The following is a 27442-nucleotide window of genomic DNA, read 5'->3' on the forward strand; positions in this document are numbered from 1 at the left end:
TCTCCCTGTCAGTGTAGCTAGTGTTTTTGTTTTGTTTTGTTGTTTTTGATCAGATCGACTTGGTTTCTTCAAGATGGCGTTTTCGAACTGTTATTGAATTTCGGATTAAATTTTATCAAAATCGGATAACTCTAGCATATAGCTGCCATAGGAGAGTTCGACAAATATATATAGAATTAATGGAAATAAAATTATAACATCGTTGTTTTTCATCAGACAAGTATGATTTTTGGAATATAATATTTTCTTACGACTCTTGAATTACGAATTAAATTTGATCAAAATCGGACAACTATATCATATAGCTCCCATATGATCTATAGTCGAAAATGTGGAAAATGAATACAAAAATCGTCTTAGCTTCGATGTTGTTTAACCTTTCGACATATTTGATGACTGCAAGGGTATATAAGCTTCGGCTTGCCGAAGCTAGCTTCCTTTCTTGTTTTTTTTTAATACTCTTCAAAAGTTAAATAATAACATGTAATTAAGTTCAATAAAATAAAATTATTTTTTTCGCCGCAAAAAAGAAACAAATATAGCCCTTTTTCTATATTAACAATCTGTTCTATTTCTTGGTCCCGGGTAGTTATACAAACGAATTTAAAGAGTACAGAGTACAGAAATGTTCTTATCTCTTAAGCTTGATCTATAAACGAAAACAAAGTACCGAAATGTTCCTAACTCTCAAACTCGCCTTACTACTACCCAAGTCCATTGCGGTCGGGTGATTGTGTTACCTTATATATACATAAAAACTATGTGTGCATATTTTCGATCTGATTGATTCACTCACAATCAATTCAAGTGCAACTTGATCGAAGTCTGAGAGGTGCATCGTTGGACTTGATCGTCTTTTTCGGTACGATCATTTTCGATCATTATACTGAAACCAACAAATCAGTTTGAACCAGTAAGCAGAACAATCAAGTGAATGAAAAACTCGTTTGTTTTGTGCACGAATCTCGATCGTACAATTTTGTAGCGAAGCGCTGTGTTGAGTTGTGATCGGTTGGAGCAAGTTTAATCGAACATTAACGATCATAATCAATGCAGTTCTCTTATAGCTACCATGGAAACAATCGAAGAAATTATAAAAATTATACTAACAGAAAATTCGTAATACATAGTTCAAGGCATTCATGCATTTTGCTCAACACTTAGCAATTTCATATTTCTATAATGATCGGACTCGTATCCCTACTATTGTAATATTATGAATGCGAAAGTATCTCTGTCTGTCTGTTACTCTTTCACACCTAAGCGGCTGAACAGATTTGGCTGAAAATTGGTAGGAAGGTAGCTTAGAGCCAGGAATAGGACATAGGATACTTTTTATTCCGTTCGAAATACCAAAAATCGCATTTAAACTGAGTTATTACCTCAACACACTGACAAGCACACGCTACCATAGCATTTTAACTCAATTTTTGTGATTTTGGTGAATTGAAGTGAAGTGAAGTTTAATTAATAATGCCGCGACCAAGATGATCGAATCTTTCCCGACAAAGCCGTAATTCAAGAAGACTAAGAAATACTGCAAATGAAAGGACTGAAGGAGAAGATTGCACGTGAACAGCGCGGCGTAAGTATGGGTCGACTTCGTTTTTCTCAATCAGGAGAGCAAAGTGAGACAACCGGTAATACGGCTCGGTTGACAATGCAGAATCGTCGAGCTTACAACAGAGGTCAAGAATAAGATAATTTGCGATGCAGAAGATATATATTAAGTGCTGATTTGAATCGGGCACCGTTTCAATACGATTGCATCACTAATTACAGCTTGCATCCTAGCGTTTGCATTGGGCAAATGGACGTTGTTTGCGGTGCATTGAAGTTTTCCGGAGAACGCCTGGATTATGCTGCTTTAATGGTAAAGTGAAATTGCCATTGTTGACTCCGCCACCTGAGCCATTGTATTTATTGCTTTGTGGTGAAACACAAGAATTACGCCACTTTCTTGCAAATACTCGAAAATACAATGGTTGTTTCCAAATGACGTCATTTGGGGCAGATATTATCGAAGAACGAGGGTTTAATCCGACATTTAAGGTATTTTTTTTTTTTGGTATTACATAGAATGTAGTTAAAGAATAACTTACTTTATCTTAGATACAAGGGCAGATTCACCATCGAATTGGATCATTACTACCTTTCGAAGATACACAAAAAAAATTTTTAAAAATATATGTATTTCATGGGCAACATGGAAGAACAACTTGATCGACGCCTAGGGATCAATGCAGGGATGAAGCGAGCAATTCTTCAAGACTTGCAGTGTCTGCTTCCTGAACATTAATCTTTTTTACATGGTCAATTATACTTGGCATGTTCACGGGTCGGAAGACCATCTGCGTTGTTTGTTTTTGCGCCTGATAATAAAACAAAAATGTCGTGTATCACAAGGCACTTAACTGAAGAGCAACCTATGTACTAAAATACAGAAATAGAAATGAATGATTAATCTAGGTTTTTAGTTTTTTTTGTAATTTTTTCCTATAAACAAAAACAATCTGCTTATTTATTGCCATTAAGGCGGAACAAAGTTCGTCGGGTTTGCTAGTATTATATATAATATCCGCCATAAAAAAAAGAAAAATAATGGAAAATTCGAAAAAACTAGAATCTAGTCTAGCCTAGTGGTTTCTTGCATTTAAGTCATATCTGCAAGTGTATATAAACTTCGGCACGCCGAGGTAAGTTTCCTTTTACTACAATTAAACATGCAGATTCAAGTCGCAAAACGCAGTTTAACCTACAGTTTTGATGGCAAAACATTTTGGTTGGTGCTGTTCCAAACTTACATTCTCTCAGGATGGACGTAGAAATTTTAAAGTTTTCGAGCCTATCCACACCAAATTTTTACTTTTCCTTTTTCTTGCGGCCTATATTTTTTTACAACCTATTCCAAAATTGGTTTCCGTTGCAACTGTTAATGAAAAGCATCAACATCTTTTCACTATAGTTAATTTAATCTCTTTCTGCAATATTTCTCTTTAGAAAAATAGTTATGTACATATATGAAATAATTTTTGTTCGTCTTACCTGAGAATGAAATGATTGTGTTGACATCAACAGGATGCACAGGCTCACCATCGGTTGCTATGACTGTCATACCGTGTCCTTCGATTGTGACTTGTGCTGGACAAACAGAAGCAAATGCGTTTATCATTCGGAAACGGTAACGGCGGCCAGGGGTTATTGTAAATATTTCCAATGGAGTATTAGTCATAAATCCAGTATTTGGGTCACGAAACTGTCCTTTGCCGTTAATTAGCATTGACTCTGGATCTTGGCCTGTGTTTACTGCCAGTCGTCCAGGATATCGCTCTGCAGCGTCTTCGTGTAACCAATCGCTAATAAGCATGATATGAGTAGTTAAATCAAAATCATATAAATGGGAATTAGGGTCCCTCGATGGTGGCTGGCGAACCACCACACTGCCGTAAAGTCCATCTAGTTTCTGTAAGCCAGTATGAGCGTGCCAAAAATGCGTTCCAGCATTGCCCGTCCATTGATAACGGAAGGTATTTCCCTGCTGTATGGGACATTGTGTGACGAAGGGAACGCCATCATAGTACTGCGAGCCTCGCTGCCATATACCGTGCCAGTGAATAGTTACTTCCATTCCCTCCATGTGGTTTTCAACATCAATGACTACCTTATCGTTCTCACATACTTGAATGCTAGGGCCGGGTATCATTCGATTTGCTGTTAGAATTCCGCGCTCAACTCCGTCAGCTAAAACACACTGACAATGACTCCAAACCGTATTTGTTGCATTTGGAGTGCATACTTGGCAAGCACTGCATATATTAGGAAAAATCAAATTAAAAAAAATGTTGAAATTAAAAAAATAAAAGGCATATAGGCTAGAAGTTATAAAAATAAATGTAACACTTTAAGGGCCACCTACGTTATCTAGCTGGGGCTATCGAGCGGGTTGTAGGTTATACATATCAAACGTAAAACGTTATTAGTAGTCTTAAGCCGACAACCCTGCTATTAAAAAGCCCCGTCTCCGCAAGCCACGTTATTTAGCCAGGTCTTTGGTTTTTTTCAGCCTTAAATTGTATAACCAGCAACAAAATGCAGCTCGTGGTCAATTCAACTTAGAAATTATATCTATCCCGGTATAACCATACAGGGGCCTCAATTAAGAAATCAGGTACTACCCCGTACATTGCAGATATGCTCAAGTTACTGCAATAACCCCCAAAACAATATAGGCGAAGCCGACATCGTACTTATAAATAACCTTTTTTGGTTACAGAACAATCAAGGTTAAATTGGCAACTGCAGTATTACCCCAACGGATTTATCGCATATTGCTGCTTCATAATCTCAGCAATGGCGACATTGCAATAGCTGATATTAGGATACTATCAATAATATACATGACCTACAAAAAAGATTTTCCTTAAGACGACCTCGCTCGACTGCTGTGGGCCTGGTCATCGTCTGCAATGGGAACGCTCGCCACAGTCCGCTTCTGCCTTGATTCCTTATTTCTTTCTAAACTCAAATCTTTAAGCTTTAACAGGGGCACAACCTAACTCAATCAAACTCCAATGATCTCAGGCCGGTTACTAAGATCGGTTGGAATTAAAAAAAAACACTCCTTTTTTTTACCACAGGCTCGCTGACTATGTCAACGTCTTCCAAGCAAAAATATATGCACTAAGGGAATCTCTTATTATTTTAAAAATGAATCACAAGTTCTCTATCGTCCTAATTTGGCAGCTGTACAACTGCAAATTGATAGCAACATAAACTGCCAGAACGTAGTACTCTTCTTCTCAGCACTACTAAGGCACAGACTGATGACTATCCTTTTTTAGCGAAGCTCGCCTAACCGGCATAAGCTAGCACCCGCAAGGTATATAAGCTCATCAAAGCCTCCAAATGAACAGGGATGGAGATAATCAAACATGACATCTAAATAAATCAAATTATGTTTAAAAGGGCCAGTTAAAACCTAAAGAATCAATCTCCCAAATGAATTACCAAAAAAACCACAGATTTTCGAATTAGTTAATCTGGCTGTGTTTAACGACAAATTTATTATTTTTATTGGTTCTTAAAGTTTTTTTAATTGCGCATAATATTTATTATCTTTGAATATACCTCGTATAAAGTTAATAAAAAATAGCAACAGCTCAATATTTTTCGGTGGACGTTTACTATAGTTTTGCCAATCAGAAAGAAACCCAAATTTACTGTTTTCAACCAGAATGAGCTTTGATTAAAACCTTATGGAATTTAAAACACTATTTAAGTTTTCGAAGCAGTTATCGACAGAAAAGCGGTTCCATAAACTGTGCAGCACCAATCACGATGCTTGCACTAAAACTAAACATGACAAATTTCGAGAAGGAATGGCTTATTTTTAGCTTTAGCCAGTAATTTTGCAAAACTGGTCGTGTACCCTTACAGACGTAACCCAAATAAAGAAAACTAGACTAGACTAGTTTCAAGTTGTATCAAATTTTTTCAATTATTTTTTTCATTTCTATGCCAAATATTTCTTTTCCGATCTTTATAAAAATAACGATTTGCTGACTACATATAACTACACAACTGTTGGTGAAGATTTAGCGAGATATGTAACTTAAAAACAAAGAGACAAGGTAACATGCTGATAAAAATATATAATCGAATACTTTGTGGGTTCTTGTCTGAGGTGTCTCCTACATTGCGTTGAAAACTTCCGACATAAATTCATACATATACCAGCGTTACGTATAAGAGGGGCGCCGAAAAACGACAGTGCAAACCTAAAACTGACAAGAAATAGTTAACGTAAAACCGTCTAAATTGAAATATTGTCTGTAGAAATATTTATGCTCCGGCTACTTAGAACGATAGGCTTAAGAAAGCAAAGCAAAGTGATAGAAAATATATGGTAGGGCAAGCCATAACAGGACGAGTCCGGCAAAAATGACGTATCTGACCGTGTACCGAATAACTCACTTCAGGTTTGGGGGCACTCCCTTATGACAATAAATAATGTAAAAGACTTAAACTTTATTTCTCTATACAAGGTTTATTTAAAACCCACAAAGCAACATTTTTTGTTATAGTCTTTCTGTAACGCGCGTTAAGTAAGAGGCAATCATTCCATTATCTTTATCTTGAGAAGACTTTTTTAGATTCTCAAATAATAATTGGTGATGTTTTAATTGTTTTGTGTTTGGTTTAAATAAGTTATAAATCTAACATTCGGCTTTTCAATTTAAATTTATGATTTGCAATTATAATAATTACCAGCAGTTAATACTTACGCGCCCAGAACAGTGTAGTACTCCAACGTAAAATGATAGTAACATATTCTTGGAGGCTCTCCCTCTCGACAAGCGCGAGCACATTCGTCCGGAGCAGATAGTGCTGGATTGCGCCTTAACTCCGCAGTTGCGCTAGTAGAAAAGTCTAAGTGGCGGAAAGGAGATTTCGGGTTAGGTTCGACCACTGTCCCAGTGATCTTATTAGCTGGATAACGAGCAGAAGTAGGCAAACTTCCGCGGGAATTTAGGTAGCCACTTCCAGCTGTTAAGGATGGCTTACTACCAGCCACACTTGACGGAGGTACTCCACTTCCCAGGCTATTGCTGTTCAGTGGAACTGGGCTCGAACTTAAAGAGGGATGAGTCTGTACAAGGCCATGTGTTGCCGAATAAAAGGGCGAATCGAAGGGTGTTGAACTACTAGGCGTCGCCACATGTTGCTGCCAAAAGGACCCTGATGGTGTAAGATCCGGTTGATTTTCTAATACAAAAATGCAAAAAAATAATATTAAAGTCGTTTTTGTAAAGAAATTTGCGTACTATTTATTTATTACTTTTGTATTTTTATTCATACAATAAAAAAGGAAAAGAAATCAAATCTGTTGAACAAAATACATAAAAGCTAAACAAAATCGAAGCTATGACTGTTTTTCTATACATTTAGAATTGTTCATATGACAGCTATATGATATAGTCATCTGATTTTGATAAAAATTAATTCCAATATGTAGTAGTAATAGTCTAAAAACAGACACAATTCAGAACGTGATGCTGATCAAAATATTAGGTTGTTTGGTAATGACATACCGGTTTCTTTATTAATTTTTGACGACGATTTTACCATAGTTAGCATTGTCGATTTAAGTGCTATATATACCGTTGTCTTCGATGATTTTCTGCCATTTTGATGGTAACTTGTATATGCCTCTCCTAAAGAAGTCCTTGTCCCTACTGGCAAAAAACTCGGCAATTCGATTTTCACAATCCTCCCTTGAACTCAATTTTTGTCCATCGAAAAAATTTTGCATGGCCAAAAACAGATGGTAATCGCTTGGGGCAATGTCCGGACTATAAGGTGGATGCATTAACACTTCCCAACCAAGCTCCCGTAGATTGTGACGCGTCACCAAAGATGTATGGGGCCTGACGTTGTCATGATGGAACACAACAACACGCTTCTGTTCAAGTGCAATCTGCAATCGCTCCAGTTGTTCACAGTAGAGGTCAGAATTGATGGTTTGGCCATAGGGCAACACTTCATAAAGGATAATTCCTTTGATATCCCACCATACACTCAGCAACACCTCCTGAGCCGTCGGTCCTGGCTTTGCCACCGTTTGGGACGACTCACCGTGCTTCGACCAGGACCTTTTACGCTTTATGTTGGCTAACCGATCCAGAAATGAGTCGAGTTTATTACGATGCAACAAAGATTCGCAGATTGATACACGGTCGAAAAGGTTTTTTTGGGATAACTCATGAGGCACCCATACATCGAGCTTTTTTGTTAAATTTTTCGACTTTAAATGCCTATGCACGGTTTCCGTGCTTAGTTGCAGCTCCTCTGCGATGGTTCTAATAGTCACATGACGATCTCGATCCACTACTTCCATGATTTTATCCGTATCAACGGTCACTGGTCGTCCGGAAGGCTTGGGTGTTTCGGTATCAAAATTGCCACTTCGGAATCGCCTAAACCACTGTTCGGCGGTTTGAGTCGAAAGTTTGTTATTTCCTAAGACAGCAATAATCTGTCTGCGAGATTCCGCAGCAGTTTTTCCCTGTGCGAAATAAAATTTCAAAATTGCCCGAATTTCTGCGTTTGTGAACTCGATTTCAATCGATTGTAATTTTTTAACGTGGAAGCTCATGTAAACAAACTATATGTCATATATATTTTAAGGGTGATACCAATACCTTTCAAACGATATACAGCATTGCCAGATACGATTATATTTGACTTCACAAGCGAAGCGCGAAATTTGAATGTAAAAACCGGTATGTCATTACCAAACAACCTAATATATATACTTTATGGGGTCTGAGGTGTCTCCACGGCGTTGCAAATTTCTGACTGAAATTATAATACCCTCTACAAGGGTATAATTAATAGAATAATCGTCATTACTTCAATGTTGTTTAGCCTTTATGCATATTGCTCGACAAATTTATATTGAAAATGAATAGAAAAATCGTCAAAGCTCCGATGTTGTTAGCCTCTACGTATTTCGTTCGACTTAAGGGGTTATATACCTTTTTCAGGCTCAAAAAATCGAAAAAAAAATTTTATGTTTTTTTTTTGGATGTACATACTTTCAACAATTTTTCTGCAAAATTTTTTAGAGAGAACCTAAGATACAGCCGTTCATAGCGCATTCATTCCATGACTACCTAATACGATATCTCGGTAACCACTACATCGATCGATTTGAAATTTTGGGGGATTGTTTGTAGATACATTTATTTATTTATTTTATGATTTTATTTTCGACAAATTTTTCTATTTTTTTGGGGCGAAAAAATAAATTATTAGACCTCGAAAAATCGGCTTTATTGAAAAAAAAATCACCGTAACTGTAAAAATTTTTTTTCGTAAAATCCTTTGTTCACGAACTAGGTAGCACTATATACTAACGTAGTTTTTTTTTTTTTGTTGAGCCGTTTCCTTGTTTTCATGCTCACCGTTAGCCACTACTGAAAAAAGGACTTCTGCGGCAAGGACTATAACTTCCACAATTATGAAAATTTTCACTCGAAATTTTATACGAATTTACTTAAGGACACGTACGTTGATAAAATTTGTATTGTATTTAAAAAAAACAATGGTAACATGCTAAACAAAAAAAAAATAAAACCCTGTACATATTTCTCTGGAGAAAAAGGTATATAACCCCTTAATTAAACTCTGCAAGGGAATATTAGCTTCGGCTCACCGAAGCTAGCTTATTTTCTTGTGTATCATACCACGCATGATTTTTGGTATAGAGTTTTCTAGCAACTCTTGAATTTTGAATTAAATTTAATAACAAAATTATATAGTCATTAGCAAAACCCGGTGAACTCCGTTTCGCCACCAGATGGCAACGTACTCTTCTTGCATTTACTGTACTACGACCTATGTTCCAACAACGTCGCCTACCAAACATGACTTTATAATTTCTGTACAAAATTTACTCAGCTATAGACTTGTGTGTAATCACCTACTGAGTTTGCAATGTGTAAGCGAAAAAATAAAATTATTAAAACATTAAAAACCTCAAAAATAATAAATATTTTTTTAACTACATAGTGTGAATCTCCACCATCCTCAAACCCCCTGGAATACACACAAAATATTTCATCAAAATCGGTCCAGTCGTTTAAGAGGAGTTCAATGACTAACACACGTACAGAAGACAGAAGGCTTTTGGGGTTCAAGAGTCGTAAGAAAACTCTATATTCCAAAAATCATGCTTTTTCGATGAAATCAACGATTTAATAATTTCATCTCGGTTATTTCTATATAGATTTCTCTATCTTTCCTATCGCAGCTATATGATAACGTTATCCGATTTTAATGAAATTTTTTTCTCGATTCAAGGGTTATTAAAAAGCTCCACACGTATTTGGATTCTGATCATGATGCTGAATATATATACTTTATGTCTGAGGTGTCTCCTTCACTGCGTTGCAAACTTGTGACTGAAATTATAATACCCTTTGCTCTGCAAGGGTATAAAAATTCTGATGTAAGACTTAGTAAGTCCTACTTTATTACATGCAGAAAGTGTATCGAAATTAAAAGCTTTTTGTTTTGCTGACTGATATGATAACCATAACGTGGGCAAATACTCTGATAGAAAATCGTTACGGTCCCATTACGTTGGCTATTAGCTTTTGTTTTTGGCAACAAGTTTTTGTTTTACTTTTTTATGAACCAATGATGGTAGCGCTGACAACAAAGGTGGCCATGGTACAAAAGCAACCTTGCCGCAAGCTTGGCAACATTATATACATATGTACAAACACATATTTATAACAGAAACATATTTATACCCTTGCAATAGGTATTATAATTTCATTCAGAAGTTTGCAACGCAGTGAAGGAGACACCTTACATTCAATAAAGTACATACATATATACATTCTTGATCAGCATCACGATCAGAATCAAAATATGTACGTCTGTCGGGCTGTCCGTCTGTCCCCCTGTCTGTTTCTATAAAACTAGTCTCTCAGTTTTAAAGCTATCATGCTGAAACTTTGTGTGTGTATTTATTGCACGCAGTATATACAGTGGCTCGCAGCTTATTTCGTGCAGTTACCTAAAAAAAAAGTTCAAATCGTTATTCCTGCTAAACTAAGAAAGATATCAGAAAAATTTTAATGTCACGTCATTGTTTGGGCCTGTATGGCATCCTCTGGCGTGGACAACCTCATTTTCATTGATGGCATCTTGGATGCCACAATGTACCTCAACATTTTAAAGGATAACCTACTCCAAACTGGTGAAAAACTGGGCAAACGCGATCGTTTTCGATTTTACGAAGACAACGATCCGAAGCATTCAGCAGGAATTGTGAAGTCTTGGCTTATCTGGAACGACATGAGGGTCGTTATAACGACAGCACAGTCTCCAGATTTAAATGTGATCGAAAATTTATGGGATATATTGGAAATAGTTATAAGGAAGAGGAAGATTTCGACCAAAAACGATCTGAAAACTGTTCTTATGGAAGAATGGCTAAAAATTCCAGTGAAAACCACTAAAAAGTTAGTTTGCTCCGTGGAAAATCGTCTCAAAGCTGTCCTGAACCAGAAAGAAGGACATACAAAATTGTAGCTGTTAAATTACTAATAATAAGTTAAGTAGAATCTGCTGCACGAAATAAGCTGCTTTTTATGATTAAGAAAATCGTTTTCGTTCAATACATAAGTTAATATTCAATATTAAAATACTGCATTTAATTTTTCTGATATCTTTCTTAGTTTAGCAGGAATAAAGATTTAAACTTTTTTTAGGTGACTGCACGAAATAAGCTGCGAGTCACTGTATGTAAGTCGGAACGGGCCGGATCGGGCGACTATATCGGCGTTGTTTTTGATCATATCGACTGATTTCTGTCAGATGGTATTTTTAACTACTATCGTTTCAAACTAAATTTTATCAAAATCGAATAACAATATTATATAGCTAACATAGGAAAGATCGAAAAATATATACAGTTGTGGACACGAGTTTAGCACACTAAACAATCCCCATTTTATTCGTCTTCAAGGGTATATAAGCTTCAGCCTGCCAAAGCAAGCTTCCTTTGATTAAGCTTGCGCTAGGAGTGGTATCAAAAGAATACCGAAATACAGTGGCGTAACTACGTCAGAAAAACTTGTGTTCGGTGACGGCCGATAGTCACATTACAGGTTTAATAACATTTAAAAAGATTTTTTTCGATTTTTCAATTTCGAAAATGATCTTTCTGCTTTTGCGACGAACGATGGTGAGAAACAGACAACATGCTGTAACAATTTCAGAAAAAAAAACTGCACGAGGAGTAATTTTTTAATAGAATGAAATCAAGAATTTGCGCAGAAGTGTTCATTGTTTTCAAATCATTGTTGAAGCACTCCCTAAAAGACAGTAGTTGGCTTGAAATTGTGTCTGAAATATCATCTTTATATTTAGGCATCGAACGGGCTCCCAAAGATCTGAATTGCGAAAAATGTAATTTTTCATTAATTTTCCGTAATCCACGACACGCCTTTAAGCTCGGGGGCCTGTGTTCCTGGAACACATGGAACACCGGTAGTTACGCCACTGCCGAAATAGTTACTTTATTTACTGCTTTTTTCGATCACCTATTGAAGCTACATACATATACGATTTAGTAGTCGGTTCATCCCGTTCCGACTTTTATAACACGTGCAATAACTATGTACATAACCCTTAATAAAGGTTTATCGGAATAGCTTTAAAACTGAGAGTCTAGTTTACATACATATAAACAGACAGACAGACAGTTAATATCGGTTCAGATGGTGATGCCGATTAAGAATATACAAATGAACATATATATGTATGAACATATGTATATACTTTACGGGGTATGAGATATCTCCTTCACGGCGTTGAAAACTGACTGAACTTATAATACCCCCTGCAAAGGTTTACAAAAACTTGATTTGACAAGCAAAACTTTTACATTAAACACATAAACTTGACCTTACACAATTCGATTTTATCATTAGGCACTGCTGAATTTGTACAAAAAAGTTATGAGTGTAGGTAAAAATGCACATCACAACTATTTCAAGCATATATGTACATAGATATGTACATACATAATACATACATCAGTGGCGGATCCACGGGGGGGAGGAAATTAGGGAAAAATTAAACCAGTACTAAACAGCTGGGACTTAACATGCAGACTCTTGCGATTGTAGACGGTGCATCGTACCATCGCAATGGTAAAAGTTGTAAAAAGTAAAAGTAAGCGTCAAAATTGTCGTAGTAAATATGAAGGTATCATTTGTTTTATATCCTTGTAAAGAGAAACTGCTTCCGATTTCTGGCTTGACTTTGCTGATTAAACTTTTATTTATACATATGTACATACAGTGGCTCACAGCTTATTTGACCCACCTAGTATATTCAAATTTAAGGCAGGCTCTCACCTTGTAGGGCCGAAAAATTGAGATTTTTAAAAAAAATTGTTTTGAGAAAACGGTTAAAGATAAAAATCTGAAATTTGTAAATTTATTTGAAAACATATTTATTTTGCGAAAAAAAATTTCAAAATTGAAAAATCAAAAATATTTCGAAAAAAAGGTGTCCCGCTTACGGAAAAGATTCAGCCAAAACGGGTAATCGGAAACACAAAAACCAAAAAGATTCTTAAAGTGTACAGTACTGTGCATAAAATGACTAAGATCAGAAAACAAAATTGAAAATTGCAAAAGTTATTCGCTTTTGAAAAACAAAATTTCGATTTTCGCGCTTTTTTTCTCACTAATTATTTTCTCAATAAAACAGTTTTCAATATTTTTGGATAATCCTAGTTCATTAGTTAAAGGAAACAATTAGGAACATTTTAAAAAAATTTGATGACGATTGGTTAACCCCAACGCCTTCAATTACTTCCGTAAGGTCCGAAAACATGGTTCCGAGATAAACGCGTTTAAAGTTTTGGCTTCCAATGGCCGGTGCTCGACATGTGCTCCATGTAAGGGCCTGTAACTTTTGTATTATTTCAAATTTGGATCTGAAATTTTTTGAGAACATTTTCGGAACATATATGTATACGATAAGCCAAAAAAACAAAAATCAATATTTTTTTGCCTCAAGGTGAGAACATGCCTTAAGTTAGAATAACTTTTTACCTAAAGCAGATATTAAAAAAATAAAAACGCAGGTTTTTCGGTGGGTATTATAGGAACAACAAAGAACTTAAATTTTATTAAAATAACAAAAGGTTTTATAATTATTCAACTTAAAAGAAAAACACTGCAGTTTTCTATGTACATATGTATATTGTAAACTGACGGGATCTTTAACACCGTTAAATAAGAAGTTTGTAAGTCGAGAGCTCAGCAAAGCCCAATTTCTGTAATACAACTTCATACATATGTACATATGTATGTATGTAAATGTAAAAGCACAACTCCTTCCTATAAACCTTGTCGAGATATTTGCGCTGACTAATTTATTTCAAACTTTTGCCTAAATCCAAATGCTTTATTATAAATATCAAGCTGGTTTGATCAGGCTACTATAACGCAAACCGAAATACAACCAGTGAAAAATAAACAATTTTGTGGACGCTTTTGTAGCAAAGTGAAAGTCAAGACATTGGACCGCACCTCTTTGTCGAATAAAACCGACCAAAAAGGTGTGGCCAACCGAGTTTGACCTTCAACCGCTAATAAATAAGGTAAGCAAATAACAAAATCATTGTACATACATACATATATTCATAAATTTGACAATATTGTGAACTAAAACATTACAGCTTGTTTACTTTTGTTTCACATAAGAGAATTAATTAGGGTTAAAGCATAGTTCCGTTAATTTCAAAACGCAACTACAAAATGAAAAATGGAACCGTAACAACATTTTATCATATATGTATATACATATATATATTTGAAAGCCGTAATAACCAACTTTCCCAATTTTATAAAATTCAAAGCTAATGATTGAGGTTCGCCTCTCACAAAAAAACAAAAACATTTGAAAGTACCCATTATGGGCTTGTTCATACTGTTTCTTTGCTTGACCGATTATTAATGAGATTTCCAAACCGCCTCAACGCCAATGTGTACCGTCACTTTCTATTAAGAATATATAACTTAATACAGATACCTTTTATGTAGACCAATAGAAAGAGCGAAGATTAGCAACGGTTAAAGTAAGCTTTCTAGTCGGGTCTGGTAAAAAGAATACTGACTTAAAAATCCGTTCATATAAAAGAATTTAGAAGTCTATAAACTTGTCAGTTTGTGCCAAACCTTATAATAGTAAAAAAATAGTCTAAAAGTAAAAATATTTAGAAAACTTTTAATGAAGTTTTATAACTATTTTTACTTTCAGACTTTTCATACTATTGTTCTTATTCTTATTCTTATTCTTATATTATATGTATACAATATTATAATATATCTACGTATATGTACCTATATATAATATAAAAACAAGAAATAGTGCTATATACCCTTGCAGTAATCAAATATGTCGAACAAAATATATGTACATATGTATATAGGCTAAACAACATCGAAGCTATGTTGATTTTTATACCGTTGCAGAGCAAAGGGTATTATAATTTCAGTCAGAAGTTTGCAACGCAGTGAACGAGACACCTCAGACCCCATAAAGTATATATATTCTTGATCAGCATCACGATCAGAATCCAAATACGTATGTACGTCTGTCCGTTTCTCTTCAAACTAGTCTCTCAGTTTTAAAGCTATCTTGCTAAAACTTTCCCAAAAGTTGTGTAGTTATTGCACGCAGTATATAAGTCGGAATGAGCCGAATCGGCCGACTATATCGGATAGCTCCCATACAAGAGGTATATTCTTGATCAGCATTACGATCAAAATCCAAATTCGTCTGAACGTCTGTCCGTTTGTCGCCCAATCCGGCCCGTTCCGACTTATACACTGCGTGCAATAACTACACAACTTTTGGTAAAGTTTCAATCGATATATGTATGTATGTACTATGTACGTTTTTGACTGAAAGACTAGCTTACATACATATGTACATAGGTTGATTCCAATCGTGATGCTGATCAATAATATACATATGTACATAGGTACATAGGGGGTCTTCTTCACTGCTTTGCAAACTTCTGACTGAAATTATAATACCTTTGCAAAGGTATAAAAAGACTTTGAAATTATTGTTTAAAAAAATTATAATGTCGTTATATAGCGTTAAAAAAAATGTATATTACTAATTTATATACAAATATGTTACATATCTTTGTTTTTTAATTTACATATCTAATTCAAAACCAAATTCGCGTTACATAAATTCTAGTTTTAACAGGGCTATTACTGCTTCGCGTAGCTAAAGCTATCGGTTTTTTTTTTTAATACTTCTACAGAGTCTTTAATATACATACATACATATGTACAATTTCAGGAGGAGACTTGGGTATGTATATTTAAGCGGTTTTTATTGTGTTTGTATATTCATTATTTAGTTTAAATTCTGGCATAATTTCGTGCACTGAAAGCGGAATTTAAGAAAACCTTCAACAAATTTTTGTTGCAATTTGTAAAAGTGAAAGCATACTCCTTACAAAGTAGTTTTAAATTTAACAGCAAGCAATCCGTGCAGATAATGTTTGCATATATGTATGTATGTATGCATATGTAGTGTACATTTTTTTGGAAGTATGTATGTATGCATGTACGTAGAGTGACGAGATGCATAGAGACAAGCATAAATATGTATGTACATACATACATATATCTAACGTACGGGCAATGACAACTGCCCCCGTTGTGACAAAACCATCTATGTATGTATGTATGTATTACAGTTGCGAGATGTTTTTTTTTATTCATGATGTGTGCTAACTAAGTTTGTTGCTTAGTTTTAAAGCAGTTTGATATTTTTAATTTGTTGCAAAAAAGTTCCAGCACAATCAACAAAATTAGTAGTTTTCGTGTATGCTGTCGTCAACTAGTTTTTCTGTTCCATTTCAGTAAGCTGCAAGAGAGCAGAGTACGGACACTTTATACAACTACACTTTTTTCTACGTACACAGATACACAACAGATACAGTTTCAGAGAAAACCAGAAATAATGCCGCTCAACTAAATCTTGTAATGTGAGTTATTTTGACTCCTACTTGGCCTGAATTTTTTGAACTAAATAGTCGTCAAGAATCATAAAATACCTGTTTCTTTAGAAAAATATATGTAAAAATCAAACAGTTTTGAAAAAATTTTACTGTAAGTCGCAAAAGTATTCGGTGCGAGGTACTTCACAAATCAAAAATAGGTTATTCAATTAATTATTTAGTGTCACACACTTATTAAACGTTCAGAATATCCCAAAACATCAAAATCGAGCTTTAATGCTGCCTTTTCCTTGAAAATCATAAAAACTTAACAAACTCGTCTCAGAAAAATATTCGTTTTTGGTTTTGGCATTAAATATTTATGTATTTAAATAGTATCTATTTTTGAAATAGTATCTTGTGTTGTAGCCATTGTTTTTCTTAATAGCTGACAAGCGCATCGGCATTGACTGCACTAATTATCGGCAACTAATTTTGGGTACATATACATACATACATATGTATATTCGAACATTCCTTGAGCTTATTTTTCGCTCTGTGCCAGTGCTGCCAATTTTGATTTTTTTCCCGTCAAAACTGGCTTTTTTTGAAAGCTAACTGCGGGAAAATTTTGTGAATTGCGGGAATTGTGAAAAGCGGGAAATCTGGCTATTTTTAAAAATTCAGTCGGCTTTTTCTTTTGTATTATTAACACTTAAGTATAAAATATGAAAAAGTGGCAGCTTTACGAAGTCACTTACAAACAAACCAGAAAATGTGGTAGAGTATGTGGTTTTCTCGATATACGCAAATGTCATCACTCGCATAGTGATTCCATCTCTATATAAAACGTGCGCGTAAATTCTTAGCTGAAGTTCTAAAATGCCGAAAGAATATAGGCAAAAATGCCGCGATGTCTGGCTTCAAAATGAAGAGTTCAAGGCATGGATTCGCAGGGACGACACAAACCAGCAGAGGGTTTATTGCAACTACTGCAAGACCACTATTACAGCTAAAATTGACCACTTGGGAAGCCAGTGCAAAAAACGGTTCAATGATAGGAATCAATATGTCATACACAAATGAGGAAGACGAAGAAAATATTGATAAAATTATGGAAATCTTAACTTAATAAATTAACTTAACTTAATAAATTGTTATTTTTTGACATTTTTTCCCTTTTTTGATACATTTGTTTTTAGCTTTTTATTGGATTTTTTTTACAATTTTTTTTTAGTTTTTTTCTCCATTCTTCTTGTCAAAAATAGCTTTTTTCTGGTCAAAAGTTGGCAGCACTGCTCTGTGGAGGAGTTGAAATTTGTTGTACATTATGCAACAGCCACATTTTGGCTTCACAAGCCGTGTGCTTGGGGTCATCTTCTTGTTGGAAAATGAATTAGTCGCTGTCCAGATCCATTTTATAAGCCCTACAGCGCACATTTTCTTTAAGTATGTTAAAATCAATTTCAGCATTCATAATTCTATCGATGTACATAAACCAAATTTTCAACTTCTCGAGTTGGCATTCAGGCCCAAACTAAAAAGGAACGTCATTTTGAATTTACTGTGATCTAACATTTTTATTTTTGTCCGACCCTAATATATTAAATATATACATATAAGTACATGTATGTATATGTATATACTGGGTACTGGTAACAAGTTACATACATATATCATTATACCCTTGCAAAGGGTATTCAATTTCAGTCAGAAGTTTGCAACGCACTTAAGGAGACACTTCAGGACTTATAAAGTACATACATATATATACATACATACATATTCATGATCTTAATCGAATTACGTCTATACGTCTGTCCTCCTGTCTGTTTCTAAGCAAACTAGTCTCTCAGTTTTAAAGCTATCTTGCTGAAAATTTCCCAAAAGTTGTGTAAAAAAAACGTTGGAACGGGGCGGATCGGCCGACTATATCGGATAGCTCCCATACGAGAGATTAAAAAAAATGCTCTGTCCGTTGTTTTTGATCGGATAGACTTGATTTCTTCCAGATGCTGTTTTTTTCTCTACTATCCAATTTCGAATTCAATTTTAACAAAATCGGATAACTACATATCATAGCTGCCGTAGGAAAGATCGAAAATTCTATATAGAATTAACGGAAATTATCATCGTTGTTTTTCATCAGACTAACATCATTTTTGGAATACTGCGTTTTTTAATGACTCAAATTTTGAGTTAAATTTCATAAAAATAGAACGTCTATATCATATAGCTGTCATATGAAAAATCGTAAAAAATTCAGAAACTTAATAGAAAAATCGACATATGTATGTACATATGTATGTACACACATATGTGTATGTATGTATGTAGCTTCGATGTTGTTTAGCCTTTATGTGTTTTGTTTACATTTGATGACTGCATGGCTTGCCGAAGCTAGCTTCTTTTCTTGTTATTTCTTAAGAAATATATTTTATTATTTTGTTTTTTTATAATAATCAAGAAAGGAAGTAATGTTCTGAAATAAATGCGGTTGTTTAATAATCTACCCAATATGTATAAATAAGAAAATACATACATATGTAGTTTATTATATTTATACGTATTTTTAATTTAATTTGAAAACATATTTTTTATTTCCTTTCCTTATCGGTTGGGCCATATAAAAATGGCCCAATCCTCTTAAATTTTAAAGTTTGTATGTACATATGTATGTACATATAATACTTAATGCAATAGAATATGTTTGTATGTATGTACACAAGAATGTGCCAATTTCCCTAAGTTATACAATCATACATATGTACATATGTATGTACACACATGTGAACTCCGTATATAAATTTGTTGCTTAAAGTCGCCTTGAATCAGTCATATGAATGTACTTTTTAGCTGGACCAATTTATACCCGTTGAAGACCGGTTTTAAACTTGATAAGTCTTAAGAAATATTTTAATGGGGTGGAAGTTATTTAATTTTGGTTTAGCATTTTATTTGTATAAGTCATTTATGTTATTTATTGATTTTAGACCAGTTAGAAAATTATAATTTTTATGTGTGCATGCGTTAGCATTTTGGTACATACATACATAGGCTATATATGTATGTATGTATATGCTTAGATATTTAAAATGTGTGCATACATGCATACATGTTATAAATATGTACATATACATACATATGTAAACTTATATGTACTTCAATATTTGGCGCAGTTCAAAAATAATTATGTACATATGTAAATGCAATACTTAAAAAATCGCCAATGGAAAATGTGTAGTATTATGTTTTGTACTGCCTTCGTTCTTAATTATACAAACCGCTTTATTTTTTTTATCGGACTTAAGTTGGCATTTAATTGATTAAATGTACATTATCATTTTTTAATTCGTTTTTTAATGTTTCAAAGGTCTTTTACTTTCTCTAATTTTGCTTATTAAAATCTTTTAAATCTAACAAACTTAACATATGTATGTATGTATGTACATATGTAACCGTCTAAAAAATGCCACATTCAAAGGGGGCAATTTGCCCCGGGCCCCGGGCTTATGGGGGCCCCGCGCGATATGATATACATACATATGTATGATATATATGATGCTATGTAAGGATTGACAATCTCCCAAAATTGAATTTTTACCCCGGGCCCCAGACTACCTCTGTGCGCCCCTGATAATTTCAGTCAGAAGTTTGCAACGCAGTGAAGGAGGCACCTCAGACCCCATAAAGCAGTGTTTCCCAAACTTGTCGGGACCGCGACCCATCTACACAAAAAATTGCAAGATCTATATGGCAATTAGTACCCACCAAAAATCTACCCGCGACCCACCAGTGGGTCGCGACCCACACTTAAAGAATTGCTGCCATAAAGTATATACATATGTATATTCTTGATCACGCAGCATCACGAGCAGAGTCGGAATACGTCTGTACGTCTGTCCGTCTGTCCGTTTCCGCGCAAACTAGTCTCTCTGTTTTAAAGTTATTTTGCTGAAACTTCTTTTCCAAAAGATGTGTAGTTATTGCACGCAATATATAAGTCGGAACGGGCCGGATCGGCCGACTACATATATCGGATAGCTCCCATACGAGAGAATGAAATAAAAAATTCTCACCCCGTTGTTTTTGATCAGATCGACTTGAATTCTTCAAGATGGCATTTTCTAACTGTTATTGAATTTCGGATTAAATTTTATCAAAATCGGATAACTCTATCATATAGCTGATATAGGAGAGATCGAAAAATATACATATATAGAATTAATGGAAATAAATTGATAACATCGTTGTTTTTTATCCCACAGACATGATTTTTTGAATATCAAGTTTTTTAATAACCCTTATATTGAGAAAAAAGTTTCATAAAAATCGGACAACGATATCTTATAGCTGCCATAGAAAAGATCGAAAAATCTATATAGAAATAACGGAAATAAAATTATAACATCGTTGGTTTTTATTAGATAAGCATGATTTTTGGAATATAAAGTTTTCTAACGACTCTTGAATTACGAATTAAATTTGATCAAAATCGGACAACTATATCATATAGCTCCCGTAGTCGAAAATATGGAAATAGAAAAATCGTCTTATTTGATGATATTTGATGACTGCAAGGGTATATAAGCTTCGGCTTGCCGAAGCTAGCTTCCTCTCTTGTTTTTAGATAAAAAAGTGTTTTCTTAATTCTAAAAGGTAATACCGTATATTAAAGTAACGTCAATTTGGAGTTGTTTCTTGTTTTTGTTTAATTTTGTTTTTAATTTTAAATAAATTTATTTTGTACTTATCTCTATGAATAGGTAATAAAAAAGCTTTCGTTTTCTATTGAAATTTTTTTTTTTAAGTCTATTTTTTTAATCTTTTCATTTGCATTTGAAATTAGAAAATGAAAAACCGAATATTAATGTGATTCACTGCACATATTTGATTGTTATTGTTCTTCTAATTTTGCTCGCAAAATAAACTGTAAAGGGGAGAACAATAATATTTTTGATATTTTCGAGGATTGATGTGTATTTAGTCTAAAATTTTATTTTATGTATACTAACATAGTTTTAATATTTTAACTACATATATGGCAAAGCAGGAAATAACAAAATAAATATAGGGCAAAGGGGAATTAAATGTAAAGACAGAAAAAAATCTAAAAGATAAGTGATTGTTGTATTTTGCATTTTCGTTATAAAATTGGAGAAAAGCAGCTTTCAACGTAAATCACTATTTCCTTACCTTTTAAACGGTGTTTCTGCTGAGTGCTGGTAACGCGTACTGCCAGAGCTTCAGGAAATGCAGTAAATAAAATTATAACCAGCAGGAAATTATAAGTATGGAGAAATCCCTTGCGCTCCATGGCCTACTGTTAAACCTGAGTTGCACAATTTTATTAAATTCACTGAACTCTTTCACTTTACGAAAGATCGTACAAATTACTAGTATACTTAAAACAGGATGGCCACAAAATACATATGCATTTAGTCTATGTATATGTGTATGTACGATAAGCGACAGATACACCAGCTGAATTGTTTCAGCTATATGAAGTACGCGCAACGCGTTTAAGCACCAAACTGAAGCACTATCTACATACGTAAGACTATATAAAATGTTTAAAACAGAAAAGTCACTGCAAAACGAGCTTACGAACGAGTCAGGGAAAGGAATGGCTATGTGAATCATGACATGGCTCAGAGAGCGCAAGAAATTGCAGCAGCCAACTTGATCACGATCTCAGAGCAAGTTCGCCGAGTTTAGAGCTAGCCCAGCTCACAAAAGTTTAACAAAGCAAAAATAGAAACACAAAATGAAGAAATAAAATAAAACGGGCGTTTTATAAGTTGTTTTAGATAAAACAAGAGCGGTTTAAAGTTCAAACCATTAAAATATGGATCATATAATATTTAATAGCAGCTAAGAGGAATGCCTTTCTGAATAGTTACAGAAGTTCTTAGGTCAGATATAGGCACATTCATACATACATATGTATGTACATTTTCCCTTTACTTTCAGAAAGCGCAGTTTGGTTTACCTGTTTAAACTTTAACATTATTAAATTATTTAACTTTTGAGAACTTATCGACAACTCAGAGTTGGCCAATTCAGCGCACATAAAGTAAAAGCTGCTTTAAGCAATGTTTGCACAAACACGTGGTTACAAACAAGAAAGGAAAGTACATACATACATACATAGCTTCAGAGAGACAAAGCTATTTCTATTTTTTATTTATATTGCAGCTATACGACCCAGTAGTTTGATCTTTTTAAAAGTAGCTTTTTCGAGTAAAAAATGAAAAAAACTATGACATACTACTTTCTTATTATTTTCTAAAATTTCAACAATTGTTTCTGTTACAGCTTTGTGATACAGTCGTCCGATTTTCATGAAATTTATTTCAACATTCAAGAGTTGCTAAAAAACTATTTATTAAAAAAAAGTGCGTGCGTACTAGGTACACATGTCAGAAGTGAAACATCTTTGGCGAACTAATTTATCAGACTTGTCTAGATTTATACAAATCTAAAACTTTAGATTTCCGAGACTTAATAACGGGGAAAAACAAATATATGTATGTTAGGAATTTAATTGTCATTAAAATATTAAAAGTGTTGAAAATCATATAAATTAAAAATTTAATTTTGATACCCTTGCAGAGCAAAGGGTATTATAATTTCAGTCAGAAGTTTGCAACGCAGTGAAGGAGACACCTCAGACCCCATAAAGTATATATATTCTTGATCAGCATCACGAGTAGAATCAGAATACGTCTGTACGTCTGTACGTCTGTCCGTCTGTCCGTCTGTCTGTTTCTATATATACTAGTCTCTCAGTTTTAAAGCTATCCTGATGAAACTTTCCCAAAAGGTGTGTAGTCATTGCACGCAGTATATAAGTCGGAACGGGCCGGATCAGCCGACTATATCGGATAGCTCCCATACGAGAGAATGAAATAAAAAATTCTCACGCCGTTGTTTTTGATCAGATCGACTTGATTTCTTCAATATGGCGTTTTCGAACTGTTATTGAATTTCGGATTAAATTTGATCAAAATCGGATAACTATATCATATAGCTGCCATATGATCTATAGTCGAAAATATGGAAAATGAATAGAAAAATCGTCTTAGCTTCGATGTTGAACCTTTATGCATTTTGTTCCACATATTTGATGACTGCAAGGGTATATAAGCTTCAGCTTGCCGAAGCTAGCTTCCTTTCTTGTTTAAATTTATTTCTTCAATATTTACACTATAAGACGCGATTTCTATAGGTATTGTTTTTCTAACCTTGCAGAGCAATAGGGAATAAGTTTGCAACGCAGTGTAGGAGACACCTCAGACCCCATAAAGTATGTATGTATATATATTCTTGATCAGCAACACGATCAGAATCGAAAAACGCCTGTCCGCCTGTCTGTTTCTAAGCAAACTAGTCTCTCAGTTTTAAAGCTATCTTGCTGAAAATTTCCCAAAAGTTGTGTAGTTATTGTACGTAATATATAAGTCGGAACGGGCCGGATCGGCCGACTATATCGGATAGCTCCCATAAAAGAGATGGAAAAAAAAAATGCTCTGTCCGTTGTTTTTTTAACGGATAGACATGATTTCTTCCAGATGGAGTTTTTTAACCACAATCGAATTTCGGATTCAATTTTATCAAAATCGGATAACTCTATCATATAGCTGCCATAGGAAAGATCGAAAAATATATATAGAAATAATGGCACAACAACAAAGAAGGCAGGCTTCGGCAAGCCGAAGCTTATATACCCTTGCAGTCATCAAATATGTCAATCAAAATGCATAAGGGCTAAACAACATCGAAACTATGCCGATTTTTCTATTAACTCTATTCTAATAACAATATGGAATATAATATTCGACTATTGTTCGTATGGCCGCTATATTATATAGTTGCCCGATTTTTATGAAATTTAATATGCAATTCAAGAGTAGTTAGAAAACTCTATATTCCAAAAATTATGCTTGTCTGATGAAAAACAACGATGTTAAAATTTTATTTCCCGTATTTCTACAGTTCGTTTCATTTGGATAGGACACCTAGCAACTTTTATGGTTAATCGCTCGTAGCGATGACAAAAAAAGGTTAAAAGCTAAAATTTTTTTTTAAGTTATAATCTCTGTTCTATTGTGATTCTAAAATGCAGTTAAATTTTTTCATTATTGCTTTCCCCACTTTTTAATTTAAGTGTTTGCACTGCTGCATGGTTTTTTGCATGCTGAAAATCGTTTCATTTGGATAGGACACTTGTCCTTCCTCTGCAAAATTGTGCCGCGCCTGACGAGGGATAAATCGTGTACAACATTTTACGATCTACTTATTTTCGTGGCGATTTGGCTCACATTAAGGCCTGAGTCCAAATATGCATCAATTTTCCCCCATCCATTTTTCCATCTTTATCCTAAAGGCCTATTTTAGTTTCATTTGATCAATAATAGCATCAGATTGAAAAAAAAAAAACGTTTTAAACAAACTGCGCACTGTACACAAGTGATTACTAACATCTGTCCTATCCAAATGAAACGATTTTCAGCATGCAAAAACCATGCAGCAGTGCAAAAACTCAATTAAAAAAGTGGGGAAAGCAATAATGAAAAAATGTAACTGCAATTTAGAATCACAATATAACAGAGATTATACGAGGTGTGTTCAAAAAGTATCGCGAATTTTGTGTTTTTTTTTTATTTATTTATGAATATCTATTTTGTCCCCTTCAAAGTAATCCCCATGAGATATGCGCTTGTGCCAACGGTTTTTCCAATCTTTGAAGCACTTCAAAAAATCATTTTTTTTATCTTATTCATCTCCCTCTTCGATGCCGTCTTTATCTCGTCAAGAGTAGCGTAACGTCGTCCTTTCAGGGGCCTCTTCAGTTTAGGAAACAAGAAAAAGTCACAGGTGGCCAGATCTGGGGAATACGATGGCTGCGGCATCATTAATGTGTTGTTTTTGGCCAAAAAGTCGCGCACAAGCAACGATGTGTGAGCAGGGGCGTTATCGTGGTGCAAAAGCCAATTTTTGTTCTTCCACAAATCCGGGCGTTTCTGGCGGATTGCTTCGCGCAAATTGCGCATAACATGCAGGTAATATTCCTTATTGACCTTTTTCCCTGTGGCAAGAACTCATGATGCACCACGCCGCTGCAATCGAAGAAAGCTGTCAGCAAAACATTCATATTTGACCGAACTTGAAGTGCTCGGGCGTCGGGCACGCTCTTCGTCGTTCACATCTTCTCGGCCTTCTGAGAACATTTTGTACCACCGATAAACGTTGCTTTGGTCCAAGGTAGCTTCTCCGTATGCCACAGTCAACATTCTGAATGCATCCACGCACTTAATTTCGTTTTTCACACAAAATTTAATACAGGTTTTTTGATCTATTTTTTTGAATAGGTAAAAATCGAACACGATCCAAAACACGTGTAAGCAAAGCAGCTTTCAACAATTAAGTGAACATTCAAAATGGCTGAGCTTGTCGGCATAAGTGAGAGACATGAGTACCAACATAACGCCACAAAAAAAATCGAAATTCGATACGAGGTTACCCGCGAAAATTTAAAATTTGGGATACTTTTTGAACACACCTCGTAACTTAAAAAAAAATTTAAGCTTTCAACGATTTTTGTCTTCGCTACGAACGATTAACCATAAAAGTTGCTAGGTGTCCTATCCAAATAAACCGAACAGTATATAGATTTTTCGATCTTTCCTATGGCCGCTATTATTTTAACCTTATTTTAAGGTTGTCGCATTTTAATGAAATTTTGTTCTCGATTCAAAAGTTATTAAAAAACTCCATGTTTTGTAAATCATGCTCGTGGGATTAAAAACAACGACGTTATAATTTTTATACCCTTGCAGAGCAAAAGGGTGTTATAATTTCAGTCAGAAGTTTGCAACGCAGTGAAGGAGACACCTCAGACCCCATAAAGTATGTATGCATATTCTTGATCAGCATCACGATCTGAATTGAAATACGTCTGTCCGTCCGTCTGTATGTTCGTCTGTCCGTTTCTCTTTAAACTAGTCTCTTAGTTTTGAAGCTATCTGGCTAAAACTTTCCCAAAAGTTGTGTAGTTATTGCACGCAGTATATAAGTCGGAACGGGCCGGATCGTCCGACTATATCGGATAGGTCCCATACAAGAGAATGAAATAAAAATGGTTAAGAATTATGGTGCCAATCAAAAATAGTTAATGCATACTTAAGCTGTAATAAGCTAATACATCAATTAAACCGTTAATATCTGTATGCAACCTGTTCAATTAGAATTTCTTTTGACACTCACACCTCTCACCCTTTTTTCTACTGCTGTAAATGAATTCGTTTTGGAACAGAAATGATTTCGGCTTAAAAATCGTCTTCTCGCTCAAGTAAGCATACATATGATACTTGCACTACTTGCACTTGCTTGTTCTTACACACGGACTCTATTTTTAGATTTTTACGCTCTCAACTTTGTGCGAGCGTGCTGACAGGGAGAGAGAATAGAAGAGGATAGAGAGATCGTTCGTCAGCGGTTAGAGAGGGATTGGGATCCTCGCTCCGTCCCCGAAAATCTATAACGCGCCTAAAGAAGTTTCACTTCAATTATTCTTGACTGATTTAAACCAACGTAGTTATAATTTTGAATATACATTATACCTGTTTAGAGGAATGCAACTAATTTGTTGCTATCGCTTTATGCACTTTTAAAAATAAGGCCAATGTTTTGTGATTAGATGAGATGTGTTTTTCTATTTGAGTTTCTGAGTATTATTTGGTTTATATTTATATACATTGTTTATGTATTTTGCGTATACAAAATCGCGACCGACCATTGCGAGGGTGTAGCGAGAACGAACGAAAGTTGAATGCATATAAGTTTAGAGTTGCGAAAAGAAAAGTTATAATGAAAACAAGA

The 27442-nt window shown here is 34.6% G+C and overlaps 1 protein-coding gene across 2 annotated transcripts in view; it reads right to left on the bottom strand.

The window, feature by feature from the left end:
* The window catches only part of LOC108101620 (laccase-5), a 54520-nt gene extending 32413 nt beyond the window's left edge, over positions 1-22107 (bottom strand). Inside the window, exons 1-3 of one of the 2 annotated variants that reach the window (XM_043208318.1) lie at positions 21755-22107; positions 6285-6765; positions 3046-3806 (exon numbers count right to left, since the gene is read on the bottom strand). In XM_043208318.1, coding sequence (XP_043064253.1) covers positions 3046-3806; positions 6285-6765; positions 21755-21875 — 1363 coding nt within the window. In that variant the 5' untranslated portion in view covers positions 21876-22107. The remainder of the gene's footprint in view (positions 1-3045; positions 3807-6284; positions 6766-21754) is intronic. The other variant, XM_043208317.1, reaches the window with a different exon arrangement.
* Between the last annotated feature and the right edge of the window lie 5335 nt (positions 22108-27442).

This window comes from Drosophila ficusphila, unplaced genomic scaffold (assembly GCF_018152265.1).
Source record: "Drosophila ficusphila isolate 14025-0441.05 unplaced genomic scaffold, ASM1815226v1 contig_414, whole genome shotgun sequence".
NCBI lineage: Eukaryota > Metazoa > Arthropoda > Insecta > Diptera > Drosophilidae > Drosophila > Drosophila ficusphila.